The sequence below is a fragment of the Pinus tabuliformis genome, chromosome J (genome assembly GCF_031772625.1).
Source record: "Pinus tabuliformis cultivar Carrire ecotype Pingquan chromosome J, CPIR1, whole genome shotgun sequence".
NCBI classification, from domain to species: Eukaryota; Viridiplantae; Streptophyta; class Pinopsida; order Pinales; family Pinaceae; genus Pinus; species Pinus tabuliformis.
This window is the reverse complement of record NC_142295.1, coordinates 439680379-439697912: the sequence shown is the minus strand read 5'-3', so window position 1 is coordinate 439697912 and position 17534 is coordinate 439680379. Positions and strand designations below refer to the sequence as shown.

The window sequence follows — 17534 nt, the reverse complement described above, 5'->3', positions numbered from 1 at the left end:
CACTCCTATAAACATATCCTCAATAATCAGATCCTCCAAAATCCCATGAGGACTCATTTTCTGCACATAAACAATGTTATTCCAAGCCTTTTCCCACAAGAACATAAACAATTCCTAGTCATAAATCATTTCCCTTGTTACATCCATTATGGTATTGTTGTTCCTCTCGACGACCCTATTATGTTGAGCGTTGGGTTGTAAGGCACTATGAGAGCTCCTTCTTGTTCCCTACTGCCCAACAAAAATTTTGAGACACGATGGAGGTATACTTGCCCCCATTATTTGATCTCAACATCTTAATCTTCTTCCCGATCTGGTTCTCCACGAGAGCTTTGAACTCTTTTAACCAAACAAAGACCTCAGCCTTGTTCTTCGAGAATTAGATCCAAGTATTCCTAGGAAAACCTTCTATGAATGTCGTAAAGTACAAAGACCTTGTCGACTCCACAAACATAGGACCAAAAATGTCAAAGTGCACCAATTCTAGCACTCCCTTAGACTTTGTCTTGCTACGAGGAAATGTGACCTTTGCCTACTTGCCAAGAACACACCCTTTGCATACTCTGTTATGCAACCAAATCACAAAATAGAATCAAATATAGATCAACAACTTGAAAAATAGCCTCTTCAAGGAGGCAACCTCCTTTACATCACATAAATGAGAAATCCTTGGATGATTCAAATGACAAGACCTCCATGGTATATATAGGAGTCTAAATTGTCACAATATAATTAAGGCCTACATAACAATAATAATTTAAGGGCACAACAATAAAAATAGTGGGATTCTATGGGGCACAATCATAAAAATATGGGGGCTACATGGGCACAACAATAATAATAAGGGGGCTACACTAGTATTATAGGGACCTAACATGCCCCTCTTCTTCAAAAAAAAATTGTTTCCTCAATGCTTGAGTAGTTATGGATTTTTATGTATAAATTATCATCCTCCCATGTGGAATATTCAGCAGGTAAGTTCTTCCACTTAATGAGATACTCTGAAATTGATCGATTTCGTAGCTGTCAGATTCTTGTTTCCGTGATTGTTCGGGATCCAATATGATTTTTCCTTCCTTGTCAAGTTCTATAAATATTATTTGAACTCAGAGTTTTTCGCCGATAACCTTATTTAAGCATGAAACATGGAAAATTGGGTGTACTCAGGAAGATGCAGACGACTACAATTTGTATGCCATAGTACCAATCTTTTGCAAGACCTAGTAACAACCATAATACTTGGGTGATAATTTATTAACCTTATTATCTTGCTTGAGGGACATTTGTTTGTATGGTTGTAGTCGTAAAAATATCCAGTTGCTTATGTCAAAACTTCTTTCACTTCGATGTTGATCTGCATGTTGTTTCATTCGATGTTGCGACAGAGTGAGGTTATCCTTTAAGAGTTGGAGAACTTGTTGTTGATGCTCGATGTGATCTTCCACTGCTTGAACCTTCGAATTTTCTCTTAAAGAAGATGTGATGGATGGCAGATGATATCCATAAAGTGCCATAAATGGGGTCATTTTTGCTACAGTATGGAAGTGTTATACCATCGTTCAGCCAAAGGTAACCACTTGACCTATTGTGTTTGTTTATTAGATACAAAGCAACGAATATATCCTTCCGAACATTTGTTCACTGTCTCAGTTTCTTATCAAATTGAGGATGATAAGATGAGCTATGAGCTAATTAAGTATCCAGACATGAAAATAATTTCGTCCAAAATTTTCTAATGAAAATGGGATCTTTGTCACTTACAATCATATCATTGGGTTTCCATGTAGTTTTTTAATTGTTTCTATAAATGCAGTAGCAATTGTATTGGCTTTAAAAGAATGAGATAATGCACAAAAGTGTGCATACTTGGTAAGTCTATCAACTACCACAATGGTGATACTCTTTCCTTTGGACTTGGGTAAACCTGTGCTAAAATCTATTGAGACCTCCTCCCAACACTGACTTGGAATGGCTAAAGGTTGTAACAAAATTAGGGCCTTAATTGTCTCAACTTTATTTTGTTGGCAAACCAAACATTCTGCCACAAACTTTTGAATATAAGATTTAAGGTCATCCCAAAAAATTTCTTCTTAACCCTGTGATAAGTTTTTAAAAATATTGAGTGCTCACCGAAAGGAGAGGTGTGCAATTCAAGAAGAACCTTTTGTTTGAGTTGGAAATTATAACATAGATATAAGCGATATTTGTACCATAATGAATCCTTTTTCCAAATAAATGTATGAGATGTACTGGGTGCTGCAACTTTTAAATGAGTGTCCACACCTCTTCATCATTCTTTTGTTCCTCCCTTGCTTCAGTTATCCCATCAGGTTGGATAATAGAAATGGCATAGAGAAATGCTTCCACATCCTCATTCCTTCTTGAGAGTGAGTGCATCTGAAACAATATTTTGCTTCCATTTTGTGTAGATGATTTCAAAGTCATAACTCAACATCTTAGTGACCCATTTTTGTTTCTCTTCTAAATATAATCTTTGTTCCAAAAAGCATTTAAGACTATCATAATATGTTTTTACCTTGAAGTGTCTTCCCATTAGGTAAGGGCATCATTGTTTTAAGGCATGTAGTATTTCCAACATTTCCTTCTCATAAATAGTTTTATGTAAATACTTTCCTTTGATTGGATGACTTTCAAAAACAATGGGTCTTCCTTCTTGCATTAAAACATCACCAATTACATTTCTTAAGGCATCACATTCCAACATAAAGGTTTTTGTGAAGTATGGTGTAGCTAAAACCAGAGCTTGGCACATTGCCTCTTTAAGATGTTCAAAGGAATTAGTTTCTTCTGGAGTCCAAAAAAATGCATCTTTTTACAGTAATTTTGTTAGAGGTTCTGCTATTTTCCCATAATTCTTAACAAACTTGCGATAATACCTTGTCAACCCAAGAAATCCTCAAAGATGCTTTAAGGTTGGGATTTTTCATTCCTCTATGGCTTTAATTTTGTTAGGATAGACCTTAACACCCTCATGAGATACAATATGACCCTAATATTCCATCTCTTGTACCCCAAAGAAACATTTGGAGGTTTTTGCATAAAATTGTTTTCTCCTCCAATAGTTTGAGCACCCTGTCAACATGTTGAACATAATCCTTCCAAGACTTGTAGATTAGTATATCATCAAAAAATACTAACGCAAATTTTCTGAGAAAGGGATTGAAGATGGAATTCATCAAACCTTGAAATGTGGAAGGTGCATTAGTAAGGCCAAAAGGCATAAGAAAGAATTCATAATGACCTTCATGAGTTCTTAATGTTATTTTCAAAATGTCTTCAGTATTCATTCTAATATGATGATATCCTGAACAAAGATCCAACTTGGTGAAGTAAATTGCTCCATGTAATTCATCCAAAAATTCATCAATGACAAGAATGGGAAATTTATCTTGAATAGTGAGCTTGTTAATCTCTTTATAATCCAGACACATATGCCACGATCCATCCTTATTATGTACCAATACTGTTGGAGCAGAGAAATAACTTTGGCTAGGTTGAATTATACCGACCTCTAACATTTTTGCAACCATATGTTCAATTTCACTTTTTTGGGCATAAGGATATTTGTAAGCTCTGATGCTTGGAGGAACGCTTCCTAGAATCAAGTGAATAACATGATCATGATGAGGAATAGGTGGGAGGCCTTTGGGAGTCTCAAATACCTTGGAATTATTATCCAAAATTCTTTGGAGATCTAGAGAAATAGATGATTCCAATGTTTGAATATCTAGTGAGCATAATTGTACAATTATGCCTCGTTGTTCCTTCTTAAAAATATTTATCATGCCATTAGAGTTAATTATCTTATATGGTTTCCCTGCAATTCCCCTTAATTCATTTTCCTTTCCTTCCTAGAATTTTTTTTAGAAAAGTTCTTGAAAATTAAAAGTTATCGTCCCCAAAGATTGTAACCATTGGACTCCTAATACAACATTAGCACACCCATTGGAATGGAAAGCATTGGACTATTCAATACATATTCCCCCATGGTTAGATTGATATTATGGCACTTCCCTGAGCAATTTATAATTCCTCCATTTGCAACCAGCATTTGACAATCTGGTGCTAGATATAAGAAGCAACTAAATTCCTTCGTTATCTTACAACGAATAAAATTATGGGTACTACCATAATCAATCAACACTATAACCTTTTTTTCTCGATATATCATTATATCTTGAGTTTGAGGAGTGGTAATTTCTGCCAATGCATTACAAGTTATGGTCGGATTCATTTCTTCTTTCTCTAGGGTTGGTTCCTAGTGTATATCCTCTTCCTTTGATGTTTCTTGTTCTTTTTCTTCCTCCTCTTCACAATCTATGTAAAATAATTTATTCTCAACACGCTTATGACCCTTTTTCTCATTTTTCCTCCAGTTGTTGTGGTGTCAACCTTGTAGGTTGTGGGAGGCTAGGAGCATCAACACTTTCATCTTTATAGTTGTTAGTGGTAGACTTCCTTATTGCCATAATTTTTCTTTCAACTTTTCTTGCCTCCTTGAATGCCTTCCCCAATGCATTAGGTTCCCAAAGGCAAACATCATGTCAAATGTTATCCTTTAAATTCCCTATGAAGACATTAATCTTATGCTCCTTTGGAATATCATTTACCTTGATATTCAGTCTTTGGAAGTCCTCAATGTGCTCCACCATTGAACTCTTTTGTTTGAGATTTATCAATTGACTAAAGAAGGTATTTCTCTTTTTATCCTCATAATGTGCTACCAATTCTTCCGTAAAACTTGTCCAAGTGACAATTGATTTACGAGAACAAACTCATCGATGCGACACAAATTGATTTTTTTAAAGATAAAGATGCAATGTGTACCTTTTGTGTGTGCAACACATCATGTAGATCAAAAAATTGCTCCATCTGTAGTATCCATGTTACCAGGTCCTTGCAATCAAACTTCCTCATATTTATCTTTGGAATGTGGTTAGTCTTCAACCCACTATTGGAATCTCTAAAATCATAATTCATATTCATTTTTTCCTCATCATAATTTTCATGGAGTACCTTGTCACCACTAAGAATTACTTCTTGTAGCAACTGTCAAACTTTCCTTTAAACCTTCCAAGTCCCTTTTTATTTATGTTTTTAAACCATCCTTCAAACCTTCCATCTTGACATTCATCATTGCTTCCATGTTGGATTTTAAACCATTCTTCAAACCATCCATCTTAGTTTATAGTTCATTTTTTGTTACTCTTTGTGAGAGTGAAATTTGTTGCACTTGGTCTTGTAATTTTGATATATCATGTTGCATTTTTTCTTGTTCTTCATGCGTCATACTAGAGATTTTTGTTTCCTTACTGGGTGTATCCATTTTCTTGTTACGAGGAATATTGGGACCAAATAATGATTTCTATGCTTCATTATGCTCTTTGAATCACTTCAAACATTTAAAAAAAAAATACACAACTTTTTCTTTCTTTCAGGAGCTCAATATTGAAACAATTGTATATTTGTAATGTCATCTCTCCAAGGTTTGAAATTTCGTCATGTGGTAGCCCTCTGAGACTTCTTTCCAACGCGACAAGTCAGGCCAATATTGGATTCTTCAAGATAAAGTTGTATGATTTCCCACAATGTCCTGATTATGGACTAGTTTAGTAGAGCGAACTTGTATGAAATTTTGTGTGTTACTATTTCAACCTTTGGTCATGAAAATGATACACGACAAACAACAATCTGTGCAATTTCGATAAATTTTTACAAAATTCAAATCCGATGCTCATAGAAAAAGTTATGATGATTTTCCCTGGGTCACCTGTTTTAGACTAAATTTTGGAGCATGCAAAAACCCTAACTTCTTTGAATCATATCTCAGAAAATATAGTGACCCAAGATCTAAAAATTTTACACAAAGTTCACCAAGATTTTGGCTCGAGGGGATAAAAAATTCAACTTCTGAAGCCTCGTAGAAAAAAAGTTATATCGAAAATTCCAATATGACCTGTTTAAAGTAGCGAAACCCTAGAATCCAAAGCTCTGATACCAAATCTTATGCAACCAAATCATGAAACAAAATAAAAGATATATCAACGGCTTGAAAATTTATTTCTTTGACGGGGAAACCTCTTTTACATCACATAAATGAATAATTATTGGATGATTCAAATGACAAGACCTTGTTGGTATATATAGGAGTCTAAAGGGTCATAATATAATTAGAGCCTACATAACAATAATAATGTAAGGGCACAATAGTGAGCTTCTATGGGGCACAATAATAACAATATGGGAGCTACATGGGCACAACAATAACAATAATGGGGCTATACTAACAATAACATAGGAAGAGCCTTGGAGTGTAGGTGTCCCATCCTCTTATGCCAAATCTCACTCTAGATGTCACTCTCATGTATGAAAGACTTCACCGAATGTCCTCTCAAATAGATAGATATTATTCTTCCTTCTTTCGTTTATACGCTTCTTATTGGGATCAATTCCTTTTGGCCCAAAAACCATTTCACCCCCTGTGAAGCTAACTCCTTGTCCTTTGTCTTCTACAGAAGAAACTAAAAGGAAATTCTTCTCCAAACCCAATATAAACAACACTTCATTCACCTCCATGATGCCACCTTAGGTCATCTAAAACTCAATGCTACCAATGTCTTCTACTACATACTTGGCATTATCACCAAGCTCTACATATATATCTCTTAGCTCCTTGATCATGTTGGTGAAAATCTCTCGAGATCCTATCATGAGATGAGATGCTCCATTGTCCACAAATCAAATACCTCTCATGACGGTTCTAGAAAGGCATGACACCAAGGCAAATTTCTTCTCAAACTTTTCAACCATCTTGTCCATCTGAGTAGTAGCTATCATGGTTTTCTTTCCCTTAGTCTTTTCCCTATTTGGACACTAAATGATAACATGTAAAGCAATTGACTTTACTCATGTCCTCCTTTTTACTCTATGAAGGTCCACCTCCACTCTGGTTCTGTGTGGCATTTCCTTTGCCTTTTTTTCGCTTGTGTAGCAAGAGCAAGTTCATCTTTTTCTTCACTACTCCATCATCTTTTAGTCAATGAGTTCTCCTAGATTTCCTTCTAGATGAAGTCATCCCACAATTGGCTCTAATCAGGAAGTTGTTCCCTAACAAGGATCCCATCCACAAAGGTGGTTCAATGCTTAACACAACCCTTCATAGTGACCTTCAGCTCTAAATCATTCATAGTTTCCCCCGACAACTGAAATCTATCATGAGTGTGTCGATTCCTCATGAACTGAGATGTTATGTCTTTGATCCATTCATCTTGATGTCATTTAATTTCTCTTGCAACACCATCCTCTTATTTTCATGTGCTCTGATAAACACTAGTTAAGGCTACCCACATATGACATGTTTTTTCCTTCCCTAATATGCAAGGAATTATATGATTCCTCACACTATCCAATATTATACACCTTTCTTTCATATATTTAAGATGATGCTCGACCGCTAGGTTTGGTTCTGAAAGAACTTGAATGTCTGTGTTCATAAAATCCACAAACCATTCATGTCTAGAATCATGGTAATCTGCTCCTAGGGACTGAAGTTAGTGGTCTCATTCAACCTATCTTCATATCACAAATTACTCAATGGTGCCATCTTCACAAATTGACCTTGACCATGAAAACCCCTGCAAAACTTAAAAATAATTTTGTTATTGTAAAAAGAATAAACTTCTTGTTGCAAACCATAGTGATATTTGATCTCTTAGAGTTATCTAGAAAGCTCTGAAACTGTGTTAAATTTCCTAATACCAACCCATAATTATTTTCTCAGGACAATATTTATTCCCAACAATTTATTTAGTTAACCAAATAAATTCTTAATTGAAAGGTAAGAAAACTTTTGGCAAAAATCACATCATCAGAGATTTGTCGATGTGTTTTAAACCATCGTGTGGTTCATTGTCAGGACAAGATGAAAAAACAAATCTTGGCATCAAGTTAAATAGATGAAGAGAAAAAAATTAGCCGTTATAATATAACGATTAGATTTGACTAAATAAATAATATTTTAATATAAGGAAATATTATTAGAATATTGCTGTTAATATTGAATTAAGAACAATAATTAATCAAAAGGAAAATTTTAATGAAATGGATATCTAAAAATAAAAGTAATATTTAGGTCAAACCTAAATAATCAAAACAATAAAACAATTAATAAAATCAATATAATACTATAATAAAATAAAAATAATATTTGGGTCAAACTTAAATAATCAAATCAATTAATTCCATGAAAAATAAAATCACTGGTATTTTAACCTCTAGAAATTATGTGCAATGAAAATAAAAATTAGGCAAGATCAATCACACATTACAACAGATAAATGCCCACAACAATTCTTCATCATTCATTAATTTAGAAAATCAAGGTTTTCAACCCACCGAAAATTACAAGGAAAAATACATTTATTGGAACCTATAACTCGGCCCCAACTGGATGAATTTGGCCCAAGGAATTCGGCCTCCTCGAAATTAGCCTCCCAAGGAACTTGGCTTGAAGAACTTATGTCCAACAATTTGTTAGCAAATCGACCTTGCACCTTCCTTTCAAGCTACCACTGTGCCTCAAGAAATTTGGCCCTGGCAAATCGACCTCCCTCTCTTTTCAACAACTCGACCCTACAATCTCCAGTAATTCGACCTCCTGAATATTCCCTCGAAACCTCCTCTACTCTCTCTTTTGTGCTTCAATTCAACCTCTTGAATATTCCCTCTAAACCTCCTCTACTCTCTCTTTTGTGCTTCAATCTATTGAGCTACTCACTTTAGAGAAAATCACTTTGACTTATTATATCTCCTCTCTTATGTCTTCACCTCTCCCTTAAGTTGTTTTTTATCATTTTCATTAAGTCCAAATGCTTGACCATAATCTCCCTTCTAGAAGATCTTGAAGATCAAAGGTTGAGATCATTTATAGCTCAAATAATTAAATTATTTATTTCTAAAAAATTACTTAATAGTCCACAATAATTATTTTGACTATAATTATTGTACTTTTACTAAGTTAGCCTTAGGAAAGAACAAAAAACACTTACTCCACCAAGCAAGCACCTAAAAAAATAGTAAATCATCTTCCACGTGCTAAAACACCAAACCTATGCAAAACACCTGTAGCTATCATAAACTTTAATATTTGTGAAAATAAAGATGTAAATGATCTTAACATAAAGTTCACATATTACAAAATCTTAATATTAACATTTCCAAAAAAATACTTAATAAAAATTTGAAAAATATTTAAAAAATAAAAAATAAACCAAAATACGCCAAAAGTAATAGGACAAGTAATAGGACAAGACAGACGAATAAAAAAAGCAAAAAGAAAAAGACCATTCAAATTTTTTCAAACTATGAAATTATATTTCATAATCAAAACCTTTAGATAAAGAACAAAAAATCAAAAATGAAAGGAATGGTCGAACAAAGTTGAAAGAATCTATGATAAGATAATGTCTTATCATAGGTCAAAAGGAAAATATAAGAACATGTTTAAAGATATTTTAACTTGAAAACCCGTTTTTTAAACTAAAATAACATAGTTTTAATATCATTAAAATAGAATGTGTGAATGAGGAATACAGACAATTTAAAGTTAATGGTCAAGACAAAGAACCAGACACAATGCTGTTAATGGTCAAGACAAAGAACCAGACACAATGCTGACAAAAATTTAACACTATCATAAAAGTTTTTATTCAAAACAATAGTGATAGATATTGACATTAACATTTTCAAGAAAGCAAGAACATCGAAATTCATGGAATCAAAAGAACATTCATTTAAAGGGATATTGTTAAATATAAACAATAATAATAAACTTGTCAAATGTTAATAATGCATGGAATTAAAGAACAAACATATATTTAGACATCAAATTAAAGATGTGAGAATATTATGAATATTTTTTAATGTTTTGAAAGTGAATATTTTTAGACACAGGGAATTTATTTGATTTACTTTGTAGATTCAAATGATAAAGGGTCACATTCTTTCTCAATCACTTAATTAATTTAAATTATAAAGAGTCTCAATCATTCAATTCAGATATATTAACAACCACTCAAATTAAATTAATTAATATTACTCCATTCACATTATAAAAGGTCTTTCTCAATCACTCATTTTAGATGGATTAACCACCACTCATTAAATTAATTGATTAAAAAAAACAAGAAGTTGCATTCTTTCTTAACCACTAAAATTAGATTAAATTAGATTAGATTGATTTCTCAACCACTAAAATTAATAATTAATAATTAACTTACGACCACTCAACAATTAACTTAAATTAAATTAATTTCTCAACTACTAAAATTAGATTGATTGACCACCACTCAAACTCAAATTAGAATTAGAATTAGATTGACAAATATAATAAATATTAGATGAGTTCACTGTGCAAATTAATAGTATTATATGTCAATAACTATGAATAATAATCAACTAATTTGTCACAGCCAAGACATCAAAATGATAAAATGATATATAAAATAGCCTTGTCTATGGGAAAAAAAGCCATCTCACTAAAGAGATTTGATTATTAAAAAATCACAGACTACATACCACAAATCACGTATATAAACTAATATATATATATATAAAACAATAATCACGTTAAGTAAGAATGTACGCACTAAAATTATTATCTCCAACGTAAATGTCAATACAACGATGCTTGGACACATTTACATCACGAGTTGCATTATATTAGACAATACAGATTAAAGCGAAGTCCCACAAAAATGAACCGTACAAGATGCTAATCAACTCTTAACTTTTGTTGTGATGTCAATGAATTATTGGCTTTTAAAATTGTTTCTGATAACACTAGCCATGAAACACCGACTTACAGATGACTCTACCACCCCAACTCCCTTAAATTTTGTTGTGATGTCAATGAATTATTGACTTTTATAATTGTTTCTGATAACACTGGCCATGAAACACTGCCTTAAAGATGACTCTACCACCCCAACTCCCTTTGGACCTCTTATGTTTGTAAGAGCGAGGTCAATTTCCTGGGATGTGTTGCTCTGAGGATTTCCAAGTAGCTCAAAGACTTGAAGAATCAAACTTGGGTTAATTGAGGCAAATTCTCACCAATTTACGGCTGAATCACATCCAAACCTAGGGTATCACTTATCATTCTTAAATTAACATAAAGGAAGAATTTCAGTATAATTCAAACTTAGGGTTAATTGAGGTAAATTCCCACCAATTTCCCGCTGAATCACATCCAAACCTAGGGTATCAATTATCATCCCTAAATAAACACAAAGAAAGAATTTCAGTAATTCAAACTTAAGGTTACTTAAGGTAAATTGCCCCCAATTTACTGCTGAATCAAATCCAAACCTTGGGTATCAATTATCATCCCTAAAGAAACACAAAGGGAGAATTTCAGTAATTCAAACTTAGGGTTAATTGCGGTAAATTCCCACCTATTTACCGCTGAATCACATCCAAACCTAGGGTATCAATTATCATCCCTAAATAAAGACGGGAAGAATTTCAATTTATATGCTTAGTCATATATCTGAGGTCTCTGTGTTAAAGGTAACTGCTGACAGATCCTGGATATGGCCGATGTTGATACCTAACTCCATTGAGGCCCTTAAACACCACACTTGAGTATTGCCGACTTGATTTTGATAAAAATAAAAGAAAAAATAATGAGGATTTTGCCTGTACAAGATTAAAAACACGGAATCTAAATTAGACAGTCCGTCGGATCTACAATAGTCGATCAACGAGAACTATTCATCTCCAACATAAATCATTGACAGGCATAAAATTCCACTGATATAGGAAGCGAGTGTTTTGACTGATCAACCTGAGCTTCAGTGAAGTACTCCACCAATGGAAAGTCATTGACTACAAACATCAAATAAGAAAAATTGAAGATTGACCAATGTAGAAGCTATCGTGACTGCCAGATCTAAATTCATTAAACAGGCCATTATGCAACTACTAAAATTAGAATGAAGACATAACTTATTCGCAAGAATATTTTAGATCTCTTGTAGAAAACTCCAACCCACAGGAGAAATCCTTAATACAAAAGGATTTAGAACAAGACAAGAATGTTGCCTGGATATATAAAGTGGGCAATATGTATAGTCTATAAAATCAGAATATTACAGAGGAAATTTTTACAAAATATGTTAAAAAGGGGGCACACGAAGCCACCAAAATGAACAGCTTATGAAATCTAAATCAGAATCTTCCAGAGGAAACTTTTAAATAAAGTTACGTTAAATCATTGGAGAAAAGAGTAAACCGCAATATTGAACACTTAAGACATGGGTTTTCAGGATGAAAACCATCACATTGTTCAAAAATCATTTACAAAATGCTCAAGAGGCTTTTTACGCCCCCATTTCACTGTATGTAGGGATCCCACGCAATATCCCTCGAAGGAACCTATTTTCATTCGTGTATGCCAACAGATTCACTACAAGGATATCTTGAGTCTTGACAATTAAAGGTTAAAATGACAAGAACAACTTTGCCGTTCTAAAGGATCCCGAAAATTGAGCATGCACCTTGTCCTGATGACTGATGACTAGCTCATTGATGTACAATGGTGGGGAAAAAGTGTATCTCTCTAATTGTTGAAAAGAATCAGAATTATACAAAGACGCATGTCTTGCCGTCCCCATCTCCCAACCTACTAATCACAATTCCTAAAGAAATAGGTGAACCAATTCAGCAGATCATTGGGTTATCTTTGTATTGTATCATGTATGTATGCATATAGATATATTTATATAAAGCAGAATAATTATCATCTGTTTCTATTTCTTCTTTCTTTGAGATCGATTACAACTACACTAATATTATCTCCACTTCCCTTTCCCAAGGCTAGTTTTGTAAGGAGAGCGGCTGCTGCACCAACGGGAGTGTCTTCAGTAATACCTTTTGAACGATGCGGCCGATAACCAGCCAGACATTTTCGAGCAACTTCACAAACAACATCATTTGACAAAACATCCCATAGACCATCACTGGCTAAAATCAGGCATTCATCTTCATGTGTACGCTCTGTACATGTTACTTCTGGTTCAGAAATCACATACCGTTTCAAGAATCGGTCACCTGTAAGCAAGAAAAGTACAATAGCATTAGGATGTCAACTACATACAACCAGAATTTTACCCTTATAAGACCATTAATCTAAAACAGTTATAGAAAATGCTTTTGCATATTCCCCATAATCAATTGAAAAATCATTTGACTATATGATCCTAATATGTGAACCTTATTAAGATTCCATTCATGTTCTCTCAACAGTGAATCCTAGATGATTTGCATTAATAAGGATCCCAAGTTAAACAACACATGAAAACTCTACTTATTCCGGCTAGGTTGAGCCTAGACCAGGGCCAACCCCAATGTTGAATGGAAGAACAATCTTGCCACCAGTGGGATGCTGTCACCAGGATTGTGTGAGGCTCAGTCTCGATGATGCCCCGCGGTACAGTTTTATATCCCCCACATGGCTCACACCTTCAATCCATTCCCATGAGATTTGAACCAATGACATGATGGGGACTAAACCCCACACAAACCAACTGATTTACACCTCATGGGTACATGAAAACTCTTCTTGTTTTACTGGACGGATTTGTTTCTTTCTACAAAGTTCTCCGCCACATGTTTCTACTATTTATGTCATAAACTGAAGAAGACTAACATAATCACTTGAAAGATTATAGAGTAGAAACTACTCAAAACATCTCCAAAAGACTATTTTATACATCATATAGCGAGTTATCCATTACGCCACTCGTTGATCAAGAAGCTATTATCACAGACTATAGCTCTTCAGATTTCGACCAGCATGACCCTATAAAAAGGACAATAGAGTACAGACCTATGGCCCTTGACATAGCAAGAAAACCTCCAACACGATACCCATTCCAAAAAATAACACGTCCACCAGCAGCTTCAATGCGGTTCAACTCGTCCTCTCGTTCGGGCTACAATATACATATAGCTACAATAAGCTGGAAATCCCCAAAAAATAATAAACCAATTCGACAAAATTGTCAACCTTTGGCACTAGGACTCGAAACATGAACCAATTAAAAACATTAACTACTAATTACCTGAGAAAAATAAAAAACCAACTCAATGTCAAATGAAAAGCTAATCATCATGCATCTGCATCAAATACGGATTACATAATTGGATCTAGGCTCTGAAAAGCCTTAGATAATAAAAGGTTCAAAAATCTCCCTCATACCTTATGGTCACTGGAAAGGGGAATAGCTTTGCCTCCCCTTGATAAGACTGCTCTGGAATCTCCACAGTTTGCAATAACAAGTTGAGATGGGCTCACAATGGCTACAACAGCTGTTGAACCCACGTTCTCTGGTGCAACTGGATCTTGGCAGCAATCACTAGTCTTTTGTGAATCCCCACTCCCACAGCTTCCATTTGGACACATCCCTCCCACTGCCATATCTATTTTCGTGAAGCAAGTAGACATCACTTTACTCCAATCGTTTAAATCTCTGCAAAATGGAGAGGAATTTCTCAACTCCTCAGCAAGAGCCTCATGGAAACGGTCCTTGCAGAATACTGAAGCCTACACATGAAAAGTGCAAAAGTGCAAAGCATTGAGGTTTCTTCGAAGAGATGCACACACAGATATAACCCTGAATAAAAACCATCAGAGATGTATATTGTGCTAAATATCAATATAAGAGAATGATAAGGATCACCAGCAAGTTACAATATATATATATATATGAACGGCAATTTTCCAACACAAAAATTATATAGAAATAGCCTCTGATAAAGATCGAGATCAGTTTCTTAAATAGATGCAAAATGAATAGAAATAGCCTCTGATAAGGATCGAGATCAGCTCCTTAAATAGATGTAAAAATGAATTGTTATTCCAACAGAAAAGGCTATAAAAATGAAGAAAACGTATTAAAATTGCCCAACAGTATTTCTGATACAGTAACTCAAACCTAAACGAACCTCTGCGCCAAATACTGACTTAGGAGTGAGGGATCCAAAACCTGGTGGTGAGGTATGCTTAATAAAGCCGGGGTTAACATGGATCTATGATAGTTTGCAATACACACATATATATCCACAAACAGGGAATCTTCCCTACCAAGGGAGTAGTGCACCTCTCCACTCTCACTGGAAATATAGAGTAGTTTTACAAATTTATGCCCCTATATATAGTGTCACTAAATAGTTCATTTACAGTTCCTATAATCATCAAAACCTCAAGTAAATGTATTGAAATCATAATAATGATGACTTTTTAAAGAAAAGGGAATCCCTTAACGAAAATTGGGGCAAGGAAGAAAACAGACAAAAGTTTAATTGTTTTGCGTTAAGTACCTGAGATCCACCATGGCCATCATAGACAGCAAAGAAGTGGAGAGCAGTAGGCAGCGGCGGCGGTCCTGATCCACAGAACCCGTCTAGAAGTGCAATAGAACTACCTTTCGGAATGGAAAAGAACGAGGGCACAGCCGAAACAGCATCCTCCATTTCACGTCTTCTGCCAATTATAGACATGGTACTATGCGGAGGACATGGATCCTTCAACAGCAAACTGATGCTTTCACTGTTAGCCCTGCCTATGGTCTTCAACGGCCTGTTTAAGGGAACACCCTGCTCAGTTGTACGCTGTTTAGACCCCTGTGTGGGAGGAGCAGGAACGTTACATTTACCTGCAGCAGCAGCAGGAGTAGTAACGGTAGGGAGGTCCTTATTGTTATTATTGTCATCTTCTGAAGATGATTTATCTCTTTGAGGCTTACTATCAGTAATTGCCTCTTGTTGAGTTGAATCTTGAGCCACAGGCTCTAAATCGGCTGCAACATTACTGATGCTGTCGTTCTTATTAGAGTTATTATTGTTATTGTTGCTGCTGCTGTTAAATTTGTTTTTCTCATTGACAGGGGTGCTGCTGATGCTGTCTTGTTTGTCAGAGGCCTCGCTCGTCCAATATTTCTCCACGCGGCAGGTGCAAAGCAGCCCACTATTCCAACCAATAGGAGTCGACACTGACCTCACCAGCCTTCTGGCGGGATACAGAGTATGCGACTGCAGTTCAATTTCCATTGCCAATGAATTTTCGGCATCCTCCTCTGCCAAAGAAACCCCCTCCCTGCCAAAACAATTACTGCAAACCCGACCGTTTCGTGCACGAGTGCGCTTTTTCACCATATCAGAAAAATTTCCGCTATTAGACATCAATTTCAGGCGCCGGATTTCCATCCGGCGTCGCCTTGCGGCCATGGCCGGAGTCTCTTCCAGCAAACTGCAGGGATTCATGCAGGCATCAGGTGAGGATATCGCTGTTTCCATTCTCATCCAAAGCATACAGCCGAGAAATTCCGAGTTCAAAGACCTAAAAGAGACGGATCATAAATAAACATTCGACAAGCATGTTCGTCGAAATTTGCAGAGAGAATGGAAAATATCTATATCTTTATCTTCTGAGTTTCGATCACAGGGAAGCTTCATAAGAATTAAAAACATTTATGTTCATAAAATCACACAGTAACATAAAAAGCTATGGTCTCACAAAATAAGTCGAGTTTCAGGAAGGCTAAAAAAGAACGAAAGCACCAGTTGTTCTTAATGCAAACCTGGTAAATCGGAACTTCTGATGCCACGGGAATTAAAAATTCGCAGAGAAAATTCCTGTATATTTCACGGAAACGCGCTTGCAAGAAAGAAACGCTCTGGTTAGACTAAATTCATCTCCAAGAAGGTCGTGAGTTCGAAACGGCTCAGGAACAATTTTTTTCCAGTTCAATTTTCCGCTTAAAAACCTGAACAAAGAACAAAATTGGGAAAAAAAAACCCTAAGACGGTCGCGGATTTGAGTTCGTCCACAGACATGTACTGCTTTATTAAAACGCACATTCGTCGGCGGTTCAAATCACGGGCTCCACAGTAAAATAGCCGCCACTGCAAATTTTCTCATATTGGACTGGTATTTTTTTCCAGATCACCTCCTTCTCTTAGCGTCCATTCGTGCAGCAGGACAATCATGATCTCCCAAAAAAATACACGCAGTGGAGAATAAAAAAAACAATGAGAAAGTGAAAAGAGAAAAAATTCACGTCTTTAGGAAAAAACCCCAAAGGAGGACCGATCCATCTCCGAAAAGATCCTTGAGAAATAACTGATGATGTTAGAATTGTTCCAAAATTACCAGAAGATTGAATATAACGGAAAGAAAAGGAAAAAGAAAGCAGAAACCCTCGCACAATCTTTCATGCCTTCTGAATATTGCGCCTGTCAGATCTTGGTCTACCCGGTTATCGAAGGGCCATGCGGCATCCATGTATGCATTCTGCATGCATGGATGATGCTGAATGGATGGATGAAAAACCTCCGCGTCCTTTGGGAGGCCGAGGAGCGCCTACCCATCGCCGGGCCACCACCTGGCACCGCCCCAGCCCTCTCCCTTGCTTACACGTGTGGCCCCCGCCTTGACAGCTCAGCCAGCCTGG

General features: G+C 35.6%; 1 protein-coding gene across 3 annotated transcripts; it reads right to left on the bottom strand.

The window, feature by feature from the left end:
* Nucleotides 1-12295: 12295 nt before the first annotated feature.
* LOC149227708 (putative protein phosphatase 2C 8) lies at nucleotides 12296-17282 on the bottom strand. 3 transcript variants are annotated; one of them, XM_089377888.1, is made up of 5 exons: nucleotides 16662-17279; nucleotides 15403-16420; nucleotides 14282-14626; nucleotides 13910-14015; nucleotides 12296-13131 (listed from the first exon to the last, which is right to left on the bottom strand). In XM_089377888.1, exons 2-5 carry the CDS (start codon nucleotides 16390-16392, stop codon nucleotides 12821-12823), a joined length of 1752 nt encoding a protein of 583 aa, XP_089234014.1. In that variant the 5' UTR covers nucleotides 16393-16420; nucleotides 16662-17279; the 3' UTR covers nucleotides 12296-12820. The 3 variants fall into 3 exon arrangements, with proteins under 3 accessions (XP_089234014.1, XP_089234015.1, XP_089234016.1); XM_089377889.1 differs by having other exon boundaries at nucleotides 15403-16330; XM_089377890.1 differs by lacking the exon at nucleotides 13910-14015 and having other exon boundaries at nucleotides 13062-13131; nucleotides 16662-17282.
* Nucleotides 17283-17534: the final 252 nt, after the last annotated feature.